We start from the raw sequence: 15,338 nt of genomic DNA, 5'->3' as shown, positions 1-15,338 counted from the left end.
CCAAGGGTTATCGAGTAATTGGAGTGAAATGGGTATACAAGACAAAGAAGAATGCTGATGGAGATATGGAGAGATACAAGGCATGACTTGTGGCTAAAGGCTACAAGCAAAGGCAAGGCATTGACTATGAAGAAGTCTATGCACCTGTTACCCGCATGGAGACTATTCGTTTGCTGATCTCTTTGGCGGCACAAATGAAGTGAAAGATTCATCAACTAGATGTCAAGTCAGCCTTCTTGAATGGCTATCTTGAAGAAGTCTATATTGAACAACCATTGGGCTTCGTGGTAAAAAACCATGAAGATAAAGTGTTGCGGTTGAAGAAAGCTTTATATGGATTAAAGCAAGCCCCACGAGCATGGAATAGTTGCATCGACAAGTATTTTCAAGACAATGGGTTTACTCGTTGTCTCCATGAATATGCTCTTAACCTTAAAGTTCATACTAATGGAGATATCTTACTTGTTTGTCTTTATGCTGATGATCTTATTTTTACGGGTAATAACCCAAGTTTGTTTGAAGCTTTCAAGAAAGATATGTCCCGTGAGTTCGAGATGACAGACGTAGGGCCCATGTCATATTACCTGGGCCTAGAAGTGAAGCAGATGGAGGATGGAATTTTTATCTCTCAAGAAAGCTATACAAAGGAGATATTGAAGAAGTTCAACATGCTCGATTGCAACCCCGTGAACACACCGATGGAAAGTGGGACAAAATTGTCCAAGTTTGATGAAGGAGAAAAAGTGGATCCCACATTCTTCAAAAGTCTTGTGGAAAGTTTGAGGTACTTGACTTGTACCAGACCAGATATACTTTTTTGCAGTTGGAGTAGTAAGTCGCTTCATGGAGGCTCCTACTTCTACTCACTTGAAGGTCACTAGAAGAATTCTTCATTACCTAAAAGGTACGATTGATGTTGGGTTATTTTATTCTTCTTCTAATGATTTCAACCTTGTGGGATTTTGTGATAGTGATTATGCGGGAGATATTGATGATAGAAAAAGTACAACTGGTTTTGTATTTTTCTTGGGTGATTCTGTTATTTCTTGGAGTTCAAAGAAACAGTCCATTGTTACTCTCTCGACTTGTGAAGCCGAATATATAGCAGCAACATCATGTACCTGTCATGCTATTTGGCTAAGGAGATTATTAAAGGAGCTCAATTTGCCACAAATGGAAGCTACAGAGATTTGTATTGATAACAAATCTGCACAGACACTCGCCAAGAATCCGGTATATCATGATCGAAGCAAGCATATAAATACAAGGTATCATTTCATCAGAGAGTGCATTACCAAGAAGGAAGTCAGACTCAAATGTGAAGTCTGATGATCAAGTCGCAGATATCTTCACAAAGCCTCTTAAGTTTGAAGATTTTCAAAGATTGAGATCAAGACTTGGAATAAAGAAGAAAAATCAAAATTAAGGGAGAGATTTGTAGGACCCATAAAAGGAAAAAAGAAAATAAAGAAAAAGTTAAAAAAGTTGGTGAAGTCAAATTAGGGTGGCTGAAATTTTTTCAATAAGGGAGGCTGAAATCTGGACTTTACAAATTGAGGAACCAATCAGGTTGGTTGGGTTGGTGAAAATGTGCCTATAAATATGAGCTTCATTCGTTCAGTTTAAGTACACCAAAATAACGAGAGAAGCATAAAGTAGTGAGAGTAATCCACAGATTGTGGTCTGTGAGATAACTAGTGAGTGGTAGTAATATGGTAGTGAAGTATTTTGAAAGAGTGTTATTTCTTTCAAAGTTGTAGTAGTCTCTTGACACTACTGAGTTGTAATATTATAGTGGTAATATTGCTCCACTCGGGTATTGCATTTTATCCTGCTATAATATTTGGTGTCATTGTTACTTTCTTGTGTTATTATTATCTGCTGTGAATATTGCTCCTAGGCGAGATTATTTTTTATACCAACATCCATATCTTGCCAAATGCATCATCTCAGGTACTGTTCCCAATTCTTGTTCAATCTTGCTTAGCGCTGATAATATATCCCCTTTATTAAAGTTCCTCTTCTTCATTTACAAAGGTGGCTGTGATGCATCAGCTGGGTTGGTTTATTGGTTTAGGAATGGCCATAACCGGAGGCGTCAAGCCAAGATTTTGAGTTTATGAATTTTGGATTCTAGAAAAGGCACCTTAGTAGTTTCTGAATAAATTATTTATTCGTGAGTTTTTAATTCAAATATATGGTCTGGACCATAGCTACTAGATTATGTCGAACCCGTACTTAGAACTCTAGCTTCGCCCCTGGCCATAACCATAGGGCCCCTGACTGTGCTATCAGGTCAGAGCATGTGACCGAAACTTCCACTTCCTCTTGCAAGGTTAGACTACTTTCCTTTTTCTTTTTTTCTTTTTTTAATAAAAGAATCAAGCTGTCAAGTAATTAGATCCCTCTAACTAAGGCCTTGACCAATAAGATGCATGTGCTCAATCTTTTTTATGATAACAGTCCTATTGTGAAGTGAAGGAAGAGTACACAGTTTCATAGTTCCTGTAGACTTCTTTGCAGGATCCAGTTTACCTGAGTGAATACTCTTATGCTGCGCAAAGCAAGGTTGTTTAGTTCAACAGTGTAATCTCCACTGATTTTTATATAATATAGATTAAATCGGTTCACTTCAATCTGCTGTCTTGAGGAGCGTAAAGGAAATCTACTTCCAGGTAGAGAAGATAATTTCTTACTGATGAATGAAAGTGAATCCAAAATTGCTGCCCTGTAAAGGATTTTGAAGTAAACTAAATTCTACCTGTAAACTAAATTCTACTTTGAAGACACACTTTGATTAATAATGCATGTCTTGGTTGATATTAACACTTTTGCATCCATGAACTGAGATGTTGCTTGTTGGATGACCTTGCATTTGAGGTCTTTGAGCTTGAATTAGATGTCATCCTGATATGCTCATAATAGGTTCTTGTTCTGCATATAAGATGTGTGAATAGTCAGTGGAGAATTTTCATCGAGGAGAGTCAAAATATAAAGAAACAAACTCACCACGAAGTCAAGAGGTGTCAATACTTAGTATGTATAATATATTTCATAAAAAAAAATTATCTAACTACACAGTGTAAATTTTCGACAAAGGGTGTGTCGGCTTTAAGTGCATGTGGCTCCGCCACTGGGAATAGTGCTGGCAGTACATCAGCTTCTCCTATGCTGATTGACCTTTTGGCACCAAACCTGGACTAGTCACTATTTTCCTGTTTTTGTTTCCTTATAGATAGACTTGGGAGGCGTCAATGAGATCAACAACTGCCACTTTGTTACAGATGACTTATCAGACACCAACATCATGTAAAAGTCTTTTCACACAGTTATAAAAAGTATCCTGTTGTTCTTGAAATTTTAATGGCTGATATCCTAAGAGTACTCCCTTTGTCATGGCTCAGTGGGCTGCAGAAGGTAAGAAGGAATTTCTGCCTGTCACAAACAACAAGGATGGATACTCTTTCCTCTATACTTTTGGGTGGCAGGTCATTCTGAATTTGATGGCTATAATGTTCTCTATTGGTTTTCTTTTTACGGTTGTCTTTTGTTCCTATGTCATAGTTATGTCAATAAATTGCTGGACAAACTGGAGTATGGAGCTGCATTTGTTGGTTTTGCAATTTCAATTCCTTAATCCATAAGTACGTTAGAAAATTCTAGTCACCTTTTATATAATTCCACTAATTTTTAAAGTGAAGATAAAGTATTAGTGTAAATGTGATACCAAGCAGTAAAGTGGACATACGAGATTTTGGTTCGCCACAACAGGTTTGTTGAAATGCTAGATTATTTATCCCAGATATTTATATAACTGTTTGGCTGTTTTGGATTATTTTGCTCCACGAAGTAATTATAATTTTCACTGATTGCATATTAATTTGGGATTGTGGCACTCGTCAATGTATTCTTACCAGAACTATTCATATTGCAGGTTGCTGAAATTTTAACAAAAACGTTTTTGGTGTCACCTTCTCAGAAAACAAAACTGATTCACGCATCAGAGGTGTGTTGTTTGGTATTTCTTCCATCACTCAAAATTTGTAATTGGTCTTTGAGTGCTTGTCATACAACAACGGCCCAGTATAATCCCACAAGTGGGGTTTGGGGAGGGTAATATGTACGCAGACTTTACCCCTATTGGTGTTACTGTTGAATAAACTTTTCAGAACCTTAACATCTTCGATGTAACCCACTGTACATATCTTCATTCTGGACCAAACCAATTGGTTAACATGTTTGATGATTTGTGCCCTTAAAAATGCATTTGCCCTTACAAGAAGGAAAGCCACATATTCTAAAGCTATGTTTATGCAATAGCAACTATGCCTCTATCCTAAGTAGTTTAATAATGTGTTTCGATGAACTTAAATAAAGAAGCAAAAATCATTTCTTAGCTTAGAGTTACTTATGTAAGAAAGAACATGAACACTTACAGTCATAATGTGGGTGAACTTGTTGCGGTTTCCCATGAACTTAAAAGAAGAGTTAAAAAATTAATACGTTCAATTCACAGAAGTCAAGTTGCAGTTCTGTAATCCTTTTCCTTTCTATCCTTTCCTTAGTGGGAGCAACTAGTCATGAAACTTCATCATTCTAATTCCAGTTCAGTGAACTTTCTATTCAGATGTTCTCTTGAACTTTGCTCGAAAAGGCATATATCTATTTCCTTCTCTTTGCAGTTCATTTGTGACAAAGATGAGTTAGTGCACTATTTTGACCGGTATCATATGTTCCAATATTCTCATAGCTCTATATTGGCACTACGTCTATTTGGAGAGCGCGTGTATATTCGAATTCATGCCGGGTCGTTCAACTACGAAAGCTATCCATCTCATCCGGAGGTTGGTGGAACAGTACAGGAATAAGAGGAAGGATTTGCACATGGTATTTATTGACATAGAGAAAGCGTACGACAAGGTCCCGTGGGAGGTTCTTTGGAGGTATTTGGAGGTAAAAGGTGTTCCGGTAGCATACATTAGCGTAATTAAGGACATGTATGACGGAGCCAAGACTCAAGTTAGGACAATAGGAGGAGACTCGGAGCATTCTCTGGTGGTTATGGGGCTACACCAAGGATCTGCGCTCAAGCCTTTCTGATTTGCACTGGCGATGGACGCTCTGACGCAGCATAGTCAAGGGGAGGTGTCATGGTGTATGTTATTTTGCGGATGATATAGTTCTGATTGATGAGACGCGAGGAGGTGTTGACGAGAGACTGGAGGTTTGGAGACAGACTCTTGAGTCTAAAAGTTTCAGGTTGAGCAGGACTAAGACATACTTGGAGTGCAAGTTCAGCGAAGTGGCAGGTCGATTATCTAGGGGAACAAGGAGATCGCGAGGATGTCATGCACCGTATAGGGGCAGGTCGGATGAAATGGAGGTTAGCATTTGACATTTTGTGTGAAAAGAAGGTGCCCCCGAAACTTAAAGGCAGGTTCTACAGAGCGGTGGTTAGACCGGCTATGTTTTATGGGCACAATATTGGTCAGTTTAGATTTCCCATATACAGAAGATGAAAGTAGCAGAAATAAGGATGTTGAGATGGATGTGCGGGCACACGAGGTTGGATAAGATTAAGAATGAAGATATTCGGGCAAGGGTGGGCGTGACTCCCATGGAAGACAAAATGCGGGAAGTGAGGCTTAGATAGTTTGTGCACGTGCAGAGGAGAAGCATAGATGCCCCAGTTATGAAGTGCGAGCGGTTGGCTCTGATGGGTATGAGGAGAGGTAGAGGGCGGCCAAAGAAGTATTGGGGAGAGGTGATCAGGCAGGACATGACGCGATTCTAGCTTACCGAGGACATGGTCTTTGATAGGAAGGCATGGAGGGAGAGCATTAGGTTTATAGGTTAGTAGGTAGTGAGCATTTTTTTGCTCAGTTTTGTGTGTAAGTCTAGTCGGTCAGTGTCGTGTTTTAGTATGCTAGTGGTACATGTTGTGCTCGTACTATTTTCTAGGACCTTGTCACTCCGCTGATTATTGATATTGCTTTTCCGGTATATTTTCTGATTCTTAGCTCGTTCGTACTATCTTCCTGGTTATGTTGTTGTTATTATTCTTTGTCGATTTTCATCTTCTAGTGCCGAGGGTCTATTGAAAACAGCATCTCTATCCAGGGTAGAGGTAAGGTCTGCGTACACATTACCCTCCTCAGACCTCACTTGTGGGATTATACTGGGTTGTTGTTATTGTGTATAGGGGGGAATTTTGGTTTACAGAAAACCGCGCTTTCATTTGTCTACCAGAGTGATTCTCTTTTTTTTTTTCGTTTTTGGTAAAGTACCAACAAATGATAAAATTGAAAAATAACTTCCATTTTACCAGAAAATTGAAAACCATGCAATGCCCTCCGACACTTGATGTCATGAAGTTCTTCATTCTCTATTGGCCTTCTATTTGGTTTAAGACTAACGAAAGCTACTCGTTTTATGAGATCCTGAAGGATATCTACGAAGGATTTAGCTGTTGACTTGGTATATCATGTAAAGATAAACTAGAAATTGTGATCAACATTTTTCTACGTTTCAGCAGGGCGTGACCTTTTCTTGTGATGGCTATTTAACCGGTTAGCAAGACAAGTTATTCAGTTTCTGAATCAACAGACTAAATTGATTCACTCTTCCCATGATTCAACCTCTTGTTATTATTGGATTTGAGGTGATAAATTACTTAGATTGGTTTCATTGGAGTAAAGTTAAGCTACTTGTGCAACTGCTATCTAAAGTTAATAACTTATTTCCTTATGCCGGTACATGACACTTCGTTTTCATGCTTCAAAAATGTCACAAGGAAATATCTAAAGGTTTCATTTGAACCAGTAATTCACAGAATTCTATCTGTAAATCTATTTGATGATCATTGTCTGATGATTCTGTAGCGCAGCGTTGATGACAAAACCTATTACACATTCGAGTTTACTGCACAAGTCCCAAATTATGCTCGCCATGCAATCACTGCAGTCTGCATTGGCAATGGTATGATACTTATTTTAGGTTTTAATTGTCAATGTGTATGCTATGGAAAATGTTTTACTTCTTCGCGGACTATGATGTTTCAAATTCCTTCCGTAAACTGATAAAGAAAGGGTCTCATTTTCCTGCCTTTCCGGAGTAGAACTTGATTACCTGCCAAATTCTTGCACCGTTATAGTTTTGGTACTAATTAGTTGAAAGATGCAGCAACATAAATATTGATATACTTCGACTTTTTCACTAGCCTGCAGGATCGTCAACTTAGGCTTTAGCAAGAACTAATTCAGTCTCCTGTGTACTCATCTATCACCATAGTTTTGTTTCCATCAATTAATCTTATGATAACATGTATAGATGGTTTTATCTACATTGACAATGAGGTTTATTAGTCAACTTCCACCTTGGTTCATTATTTAGTTTAAACAAAAGAGGTTAATGACAGTCAGCCCAACACTTCCTTGGTTCCATTTTATGTGTTTCCTGGTTCCCTCCTATTTTATTTGCTACTTGTGCGTCTAAAATCAATGTGTCTCACCAACTTCTTTCATCTCTTTCGACATGCATTTCAAATTTTCAATGATGTTGCATAAATTTCTGATATATATTTCCATTTGAATGATGAATCCTAATGCAGGAAAGTTCTTTACATTGACAAATGGGGAGAAGATGAAGGATAGATTACATACTGTGGTTGACTCCTTCCAAACTTTCAATGTCTCATAGAATAATATACTTTAGTAACACATTGCTTCGTGGTGTTAAATTCCAGAGGAAAATATCTGGGATTGGAGGTTGTATAATGCAGAGGCGAACTTAGGATTTAAATCTATGGGTTCAACTTTTAAGGTTTTTAGCATTTAACTCATTATATGTTAAAGTTATGAGTTCATATTTGTTATTTTTGCAATTTTAATGAATTTTTACTCATAAATTTTTACTTTGTGTCGAAAGTTATGGGTTCAATTGAACCCGTCATTATCGCACTACATCCGCCCCTAGTATAATGGATGTAGATATAAGTGGTTTGCTTATTTTCAGCCATTCAAAATGGCATTACAGATTTTATAGCAGCGTCCTTTGTTGAATACCCGTTGTTCTATTCTATTTCAACGTTGACACTGTATTTTCTTTTCTTTACTGCCCTGAACCACAACTTTAGCTTGTAACACTCTTCAGATTTTATACCACAGTTCCTAAGCCAAAAGAAACAAGAATAAGTAGCAAACCTACTCTTCGAAACGGCTGAGGCGGAGCCATGATTTAAAACTTATGGGTTCGAGATTCTAAAAATTTTAAGTTAATGGGTTCTAAATTAACAATTTATACATGTTCAATAAATTTCTCAATTCAAATATATGATTTGGACCAAAATTACTGGGTTAGGCCGAACCCGTAGTTTCAACTCTTCCTCCGCCCCTGAATGGTGGTTCAAACTATTTTTTCTTTCTCATAAGTACAAAGTTGACAAAATCTCACAAGTTCAGTAAAAATTCTTACATTGGTTTGGTTCCATGCACAAGAATAGCACAATGTATGCATGGCATGAATAAGCCCTGAAATCATGCATAAAAAGCTGAGGAGTTTGTTTTAACCATTCACAGCAAATGTGCTCCAAATTAACAGATAAAGAATGAGAATGGCATGTAATTTCACCTTTTGTATATAACCTTATACATTATATCCAAATTTCCCAAGCATGGCCTGCATGATTCTTCTCTTCCCCTTTAATTATTTTTAGAACTTATCTGACCCATATTTTTGTCCTCTTATCTTTCTCTACTGAGCCAATTCTTGGTTGGAGCTCATCAGGAAATGATGATCTTAAAGAAAGATGAACTTTTAATTTCTTATTAAAAGAAACAACACATATATTAAGTTACCCTCTAAATAATGGAAAAGAAAAGGCAACTTTTGTGTCATTTTCATGGGTACAAGTTCATGTTTCCTTCTTCCACACAGCAATTTTTCCGTTGTATAATAAACGTTAAGATGAAGCATGCCATATTTAATTTATGCCCTTAAAAACATCATTATTTGCCATGATTCTGTCATTTGTTTAAGGCAAAAAAGCAAGTCGAAAGGGGCCTAATTAGGCAGTTACAGGGGAATTCTTTTTCATTGTGTGGATCCCAATTCACACTAGCAGCCAGGAGCACAAAGTGATGTTTTATCATATGCTAAATAATTAAAAATACATAAAGAAGTCCTACATTATTTCAACTGGATCTTTTAGATGTGTCAGAATTGGTTTAGAACAGCACATAGTGATAGCTAAATATATAGTAATATTAAATCAAATGGTCCTCCATTTGGCACGAAATTTGTATTATAAATTATTCTTTCGCTAGCAGAAACATACTCTGTATGAAAGATAAGTAGCAAGGATACCCCTTGTTTATCGTTTCTTTAACATGTCGTACAAACACTAAGCACACTACTATAGTGTATGTAATAATCACCCGCACAGTACCATTTTTAAACTAATAAAAACACTGTCATATTTGAGAAATTATAGATACAATCCATAATCAACAAGAACTTAATAAGTGTCTCTCTTTCCTTAACATTTCAGCGCACATATTTAAATGAGCCTTAGTTTATGTGAGGTGGGGATAATTCAATAATGAATAGTATCATACTTGTTGAGATAAGGGATTAAGTTTTTTAATAAATTGATAGTACATGCACCAAATTATCATGGGGTCTTATTGTCCAAGATGAGACTAAGCATCATCATACCGTAGCCCTAGGGCTTCCCGGGGGAGCTACTGCAATTTTAAGTACGGGTTCGGAAGAATTCAGTAGTTTTTGCTTAGATCCTATATTTATATTAAAATTAATTAAATATGTATAAATATTTTTATCCGAAAGTAGTAACTAATACGAGCTATGAATTTAATAGCAAATTTATAATACATAAATTTCAAATTCTAACTCCGTCTCTGACGGCATCCCACACGACTAAGTGACTGTCAGCTTCAAATATGTGATAAGAAATGTGCTTGATATGATCATCATCAGAATAAATATACAGCTAATTAAACACTTTTACTTGCACCATTGCAATGGCTCATGATATTGATTGGACTCGATATTTTTTCATGGTATATTCACTAGCACTTCCTGTAGTTTCGTTTTTATCATTTGTGGTAACTTCACAATAAAGAATTTATTCTCCAGATTACATTCGAAAGGGAAATAACTTTTCCTTTTGATTTACACCATATTCATGATATATATTCTATTGCCCGGAAAACAAAAGAGTACCAGATTTTTTGTACGAACACTTGTACACCCCCTGCCCTGACCGTACAAAAATATGAAACAAAACAAATCAATAAAGTTATATTCAGTGATGGTGTAAATTCTTTTTTAACTCTATTATAAAACGTTGCGTGCTTTATTTTTAAAGTTACCAATTTCATTATTATGTTTATTACCTACATTTTTAAACTCTTAATTAAGCTTGGGATTGTAGTCTGGATTAAGCACCTAGTATTTGTCAAACAGTCAACAAATAGTCAAAACAGTACATGTTACTACTGCATACATATTAGTAGTAAGCTTTTATCTAAACTGGATTAAAAAGAAGTGTTAAATTAATTTGAACTTATTCTTTTGAATTAGGGAATAAGTTACTTATAACTTTATTATTGCAGAGATTTATTAAATGCAAAGGGAACCTTAACAAATCTAATAAAGTAAATAATTAATCAGAACAATCCCAAAGAGAATCCATATGTGCGTAGCTAATATTCGAAAATCAAAGGAGAAAACTTGGAAGAGAAGTTGTGAGAGACAAAAAAAAATATGAAGAAAAAAACCATTGGTGGTCAAAGGAATACTTTCTCTTCCCTACATCATCATATCGATATATGAAATAATAAGAGATGCCCACTTTCCTTATTATCTTTGTTATTATAAATATATTATATTATGGATGTTCATTTAGTACTCCGTTGTAAATAAGCTTCCTGAAGCAGCTTATCCATATGGGATTTCACCGTAAATATGTTTATCTATTTAGTACTCTATTGAAAATAAGCTTCCTGAAGAAGCTTATCATTTCGGTACCCGGTTATGGATAAATATTACCCCCGGTAGAAGATTATCCATACCGGGTATAATAAGCTTATCCTTTCAGTACCCAGTTATGGATAAACATTACCCCCGGTAGAAGTTATCCATATCGGGTATAATAAGCTTATCCTTTCAGTAACCAGTTATGGATAAACATTACCCCCGGTAGAAGATTATCCATATCGGGTATAATAAGTTTATCCTTTCAGTACTTCGTTTTGGATAAACATTGCTCTCAGTAGAAGATTATTCATATCTGGTATAGTAGCAGCTTACACAGCAGCTTCTTTTCTTCTATAAATAGAAGAGATTTCGGTTCATTATGTACATCAGTTTGAATTCGAATAATATAACAGTTTCTCTCTATACTTGTCTTTACTTTACAGTCTTTATTTTATAACACGTTATCAGCACGAGACTCTAACATCTCGAGCAAATAATTTGAAAGTATTAAAGGTAAGAACTTTTTTTTCCTAAATAATGTCAAATCTTTCTAAACTTGAATTTGTAGCCCTGGATATATCGGGCAAAAGCTACATGTCTTGGGTGCTTGATGCTGAAATTCATCTTGATGCGATGGGTCTGGCAGACACCATCAAGGATAAAAATCAGGCATCAAACCAAGACCGTGCCAAAGCAATGATATTCCTACGCCATCACCTTGATGAGGGCCTGAAAATGGAATATCTCACTATTAAAGATCCAGTCATACTGTGGAATAATTTGAAAGATAGATATGACCACCTGAAGATGGTCGTTCTTCCACAGGCACGTTATGATTGGACTCATCTAAGGCTACAAGATTTTAAATCTATCAGTGAGTATAATTCTGCTATGTTCAGAATTATTTCCCAATTGAAATTATGTGGTGATAATATTACTGATCATGATATGTTGGAGAAAACTTTCACCACTTTTCATGCCTCGAATATGCTCCTGCAGCAGCAATATCGAGAGATGAGATTTAAAAAGTATTCTGAACTTATCTCACATCTTCTTATAGCAGAGCAACATAATGGGCTATTAATGAAAAATCATGAAAGCCGACCTATTGGTTCTTGTCCATTCCCTGAAGTGAATGAGACGAACTTCCACCAAGCTAAACGTGGAAGAGGTCGTGGCCCCAGTCGTGGTCATGGCCGTGGTCGGGGAAGAAACCCCAATCATGGTAATAATAATGCACCAAAGAAGCCTCCTCACCACCAGCAGTGGAAAAGGAAGGAACAAAAGCATGAAGCGGTGCAAGCGCCAAATGCAGAAAATGCATGCTATAGATGTGGAGGAAAAGGGCACTGGTCACGTACTTGTCGTACGCCAAAGCACCTGGTTGAGCTTTATCAAGCCTCCCTGAAGAAGACATAGAAAAATGTTGAAGCAAATTTTATTTCTGAAGATAATTTAGACTTCATACATTTGGATGTAGCTGATTACTTTGCACTCCCAGAAGGAGAAACAAGTCATGTAATCGGTAGTGAATCTGTAGAAATGTAAATATTTTAATTTTTGTTGTTTGTAATAGATAGTATGGTTATGTAATTGTTGTACATAAATAAAAGTTATGCTTTGATAATGATGTTTACTATAATATATTTTATTTATGTTATTTTGAAGAATATGGATAACCCTCAAATTATGTTTGGATCAAAGACAAATCATGAAGATATTTGTGTTATTGATAGTGGAACAACTCATGCCATATTTAAGGATCAGAAATACTTTTCTTATTTGCATAAGGAAAAAGTAAATGTTTCAACAATTTCTGGTAATATAAGTTTGATTGAAGGCTCCGGAAGAGCCATAATATTTATGTCTAAGGGAACAAAACTTATTATAGACAATGCATTGTTCTCCTCCAAGTCCCGAAGAAACTTGTTGAGTTTTATAGATATCCGCCGAAATGGGTATCATGTTGAGACAATAGATGAAATGAACAGGGAATATCTTTGTATTACAAAGAATATTTCTGGCCAGAAATGCATTGTAGAAAAGTTACCAACTTTATCTTCTGGCTTATACTATTCAAAAATTAGTACAATTGAAGCACACTCTATCGTAAACCAGAAGTTTACGGATTCAAATACTTTTGTGCTTTGGCATGGCCGTTTGGGCCATCCCGGATCAATAATGATGAGACGAATTACTGAAAATTCGAGTGGGCATCCATTAAAGAACTTGAAGATTCTTACAAATGACGAATTTTCTTGTGATGCTTGTTATCAAGGAAAAATGATCACTAGACCATCACCAATGAAGGTTGGTATTGAATCCCCTGCCTTTTTAGAGCGTATACATGGGGATATATGTGGACCTATTCACCCACCAAGTGGGTTGTTTAGATATTTTATGGTCCTAATAGATGCATCTTCAAGATGGTCTCATGTGTGCCTACTATCATCTCGCAACCTGGCGTTTGCAAAGCTATTAGCCCAAATAATTCGATTAAGGGCACAATTCCCAGATTATCCTATAAAGGCTATTCGCCTTGATAATGCTGGAGAATTCTCATCTCAAGCTTTTGATGATTATTGTCTATCCGTTGGGATAAAAGTTAAACATCCTGTAGCTTATGTTCATACTCAAAATGGCCTTGCATAGTCATTTATTAAACGCCTGCAATTGATAGCAAGACCACTACTTATGAAAACAAAATTGTCCACTACTGCTTGGGGCCATGCTATCTTGCATGCAGCATCACTTATCCGTCTCAGACCGACACATTATAATAAATATTCTCCGTCACAATTAGTTTTTGGTCATGAACCAAATATTGCCCATCTACGAATTTTCGGATGTGTTGTATATGTGCCAGTAGCACCACCACAACGTAGTAAGATGGGACCATAAAGAAGGATAGGAATATATGTTGGGTTTGAATCACCCTCTATTATTCGCTATCTTGAACCATTGACAGGTGATTTATTTACTGCTCGATTTGCAGATTGTCGGTTTGATGAAACAAATTTTCCACAATTAGGGGGAGAGAAAAAGGAAATCAAAAGAGAAATTGTGTGGAAAATTTCATCATTATCTCACTTTGATCCCCGTACCCCTATATGTAATCAGGAGGTCCAGAAGATCATCCATTTACAGAATATAGCAAATCAAATGCCAGACGCATTTACTGATTTGAAAAGGATAACTAAGTCACATATCCCAGCAGAGAATGTGCCTATCCGAATTGATGTCCCAGTAGGACCATCTACTAGCATGAGAGCTAGTGAACCTAAAGCACGCCTGAAGCGTGGTAGGCCTTTGGGTTCTAAGGATCGAAATCCTCGAAAAAGAAAATCGACAAATGATCAAAACGATACTATGAAGGGATCTCCTGAAGAGACCCAAAATCTGATTAGTTCTGAGATTCCTGAAGAAATCAATGAACCCGAAGCTCATGTGAGTGAGGAACTTTTAATGAGTTCGATCGGTGATGGGATTAATTTAAATCGATCTAAAATAGTGGTGGATAATATTTTGCATATAATGTTGCACTTAATATTATGCAAGATAGTGAGGATCTTGAACCTCGATCTGTCAAAGAATATCGACAAAGATCTGATTGGCCAAAATGACAAGAGGCAATTCAATCGGAATTGAAGTCAGTTGGTAAAAGAGAGGTCTTTTGACCAGTAGTCCAAACACATGCTGGTATAAAATCAGTCGGTGATAAATCGGTTTTTGTGCGAAAAAGGAATGATAAAAATGAAGTTGAAAGATACAAAGCTCGCCTTGTTGCACAAGGATTCTCACAACGACCTGGAGTCGATTTTGATGAAACATATTCACCTGTTATGGATGCCATAACATTTCGATATCTCATCAGTTTAGCACTACATGAAAAGCTTGAAATACATCTAATGGATGTAGTTACAGCTTATCTGTACGGTTCACTTGATAATGAAATTTATATGAAAATTCCTGAAGGATTTAAAATGCCTGAAGCAAAATCTCAGGAAATGTATTCAATCAGATTACAAAGATCTTTGTACGGTTTAAAGCAATCTGGGCGCATGTGGTATAATCGCCTTAGTGAATATTTGCTGAAAGAAGGTTACATAAATGATGTTATTTGTCCATGTATTTTTATAAAGAAAATGGCATCAGAATTTGTTATACTTGCTGTTTATGTTGATGACATAAATCTTGTTGGAACTCCAGAAGAGCTCCAAAAGGCAATTGAATATCTTAAGAAAGAATTTGAGATGAAAGATCTTGGAAAGACAAAACTTTGTCTTGGTCTGCAAATTGAACATTTAGCAGACGAGATCTTTATCCATCAATCTGCCTAT

The 15,338-nt window shown here is 36.4% G+C and overlaps 1 protein-coding gene across 4 annotated transcripts; it reads left to right on the top strand.

Annotated features, from left to right (window-relative positions):
* Positions 1–1,940: 1,940 nt before the first annotated feature.
* On the top strand, positions 1,941–7,868 carry LOC104239590 (psbP-like protein 1, chloroplastic). 4 transcript variants are annotated; one of them, XM_070168672.1, is made up of 6 exons: positions 1,941–2,335; positions 2,512–2,675; positions 3,236–3,488; positions 3,935–4,006; positions 6,882–6,978; positions 7,610–7,868. In XM_070168672.1, exons 3-6 carry the CDS (start codon positions 3,396–3,398, stop codon positions 7,696–7,698), a joined length of 351 nt encoding a protein of 116 aa, XP_070024773.1. In that variant the 5' UTR covers positions 1,941–2,335; positions 2,512–2,675; positions 3,236–3,395; the 3' UTR covers positions 7,699–7,868. The 4 variants fall into 4 exon arrangements, 3 of the variants coding, with proteins under 3 accessions (XP_070024773.1, XP_009792564.1, XP_070024774.1); XM_009794262.2 differs by lacking the exon at positions 2,512–2,675; XM_070168673.1 differs by having other exon boundaries at positions 1,941–2,675; positions 3,236–3,417.
* Positions 7,869–15,338: the final 7,470 nt, after the last annotated feature.

This window comes from Nicotiana sylvestris, chromosome 3, assembly GCF_000393655.2.
Source record: "Nicotiana sylvestris chromosome 3, ASM39365v2, whole genome shotgun sequence".
NCBI lineage: Eukaryota > Viridiplantae > Streptophyta > Magnoliopsida > Solanales > Solanaceae > Nicotiana > Nicotiana sylvestris.
Note: the sequence above shows the minus strand (reverse complement) of the source record. Positions and strands in the feature narration are given on the sequence as shown.

What these genes read in the sequence shown, in the direction of transcription:
- LOC104239590 (XM_009794262.2), top strand. Translation starts at nt 3,396, where the DNA reads ATGGCTCAGTGGGCTGCAGAAGGTAAGAAGGAATTTCTGCCTGTCACA. An exon ending in TCTATACTTTTGGGTGGCAG is followed by an intron (nt 3,489 to 3,934) that starts GTCATTCTGAAT and finishes TTCATATTGCAG; the next exon opens with GTTGCTGAAATTTTAACAAA. An exon ending in AACTGATTCACGCATCAGAG is followed by an intron (nt 4,007 to 6,881) that starts GTGTGTTGTTTG and finishes ATGATTCTGTAG; the next exon opens with CGCAGCGTTGATGACAAAAC.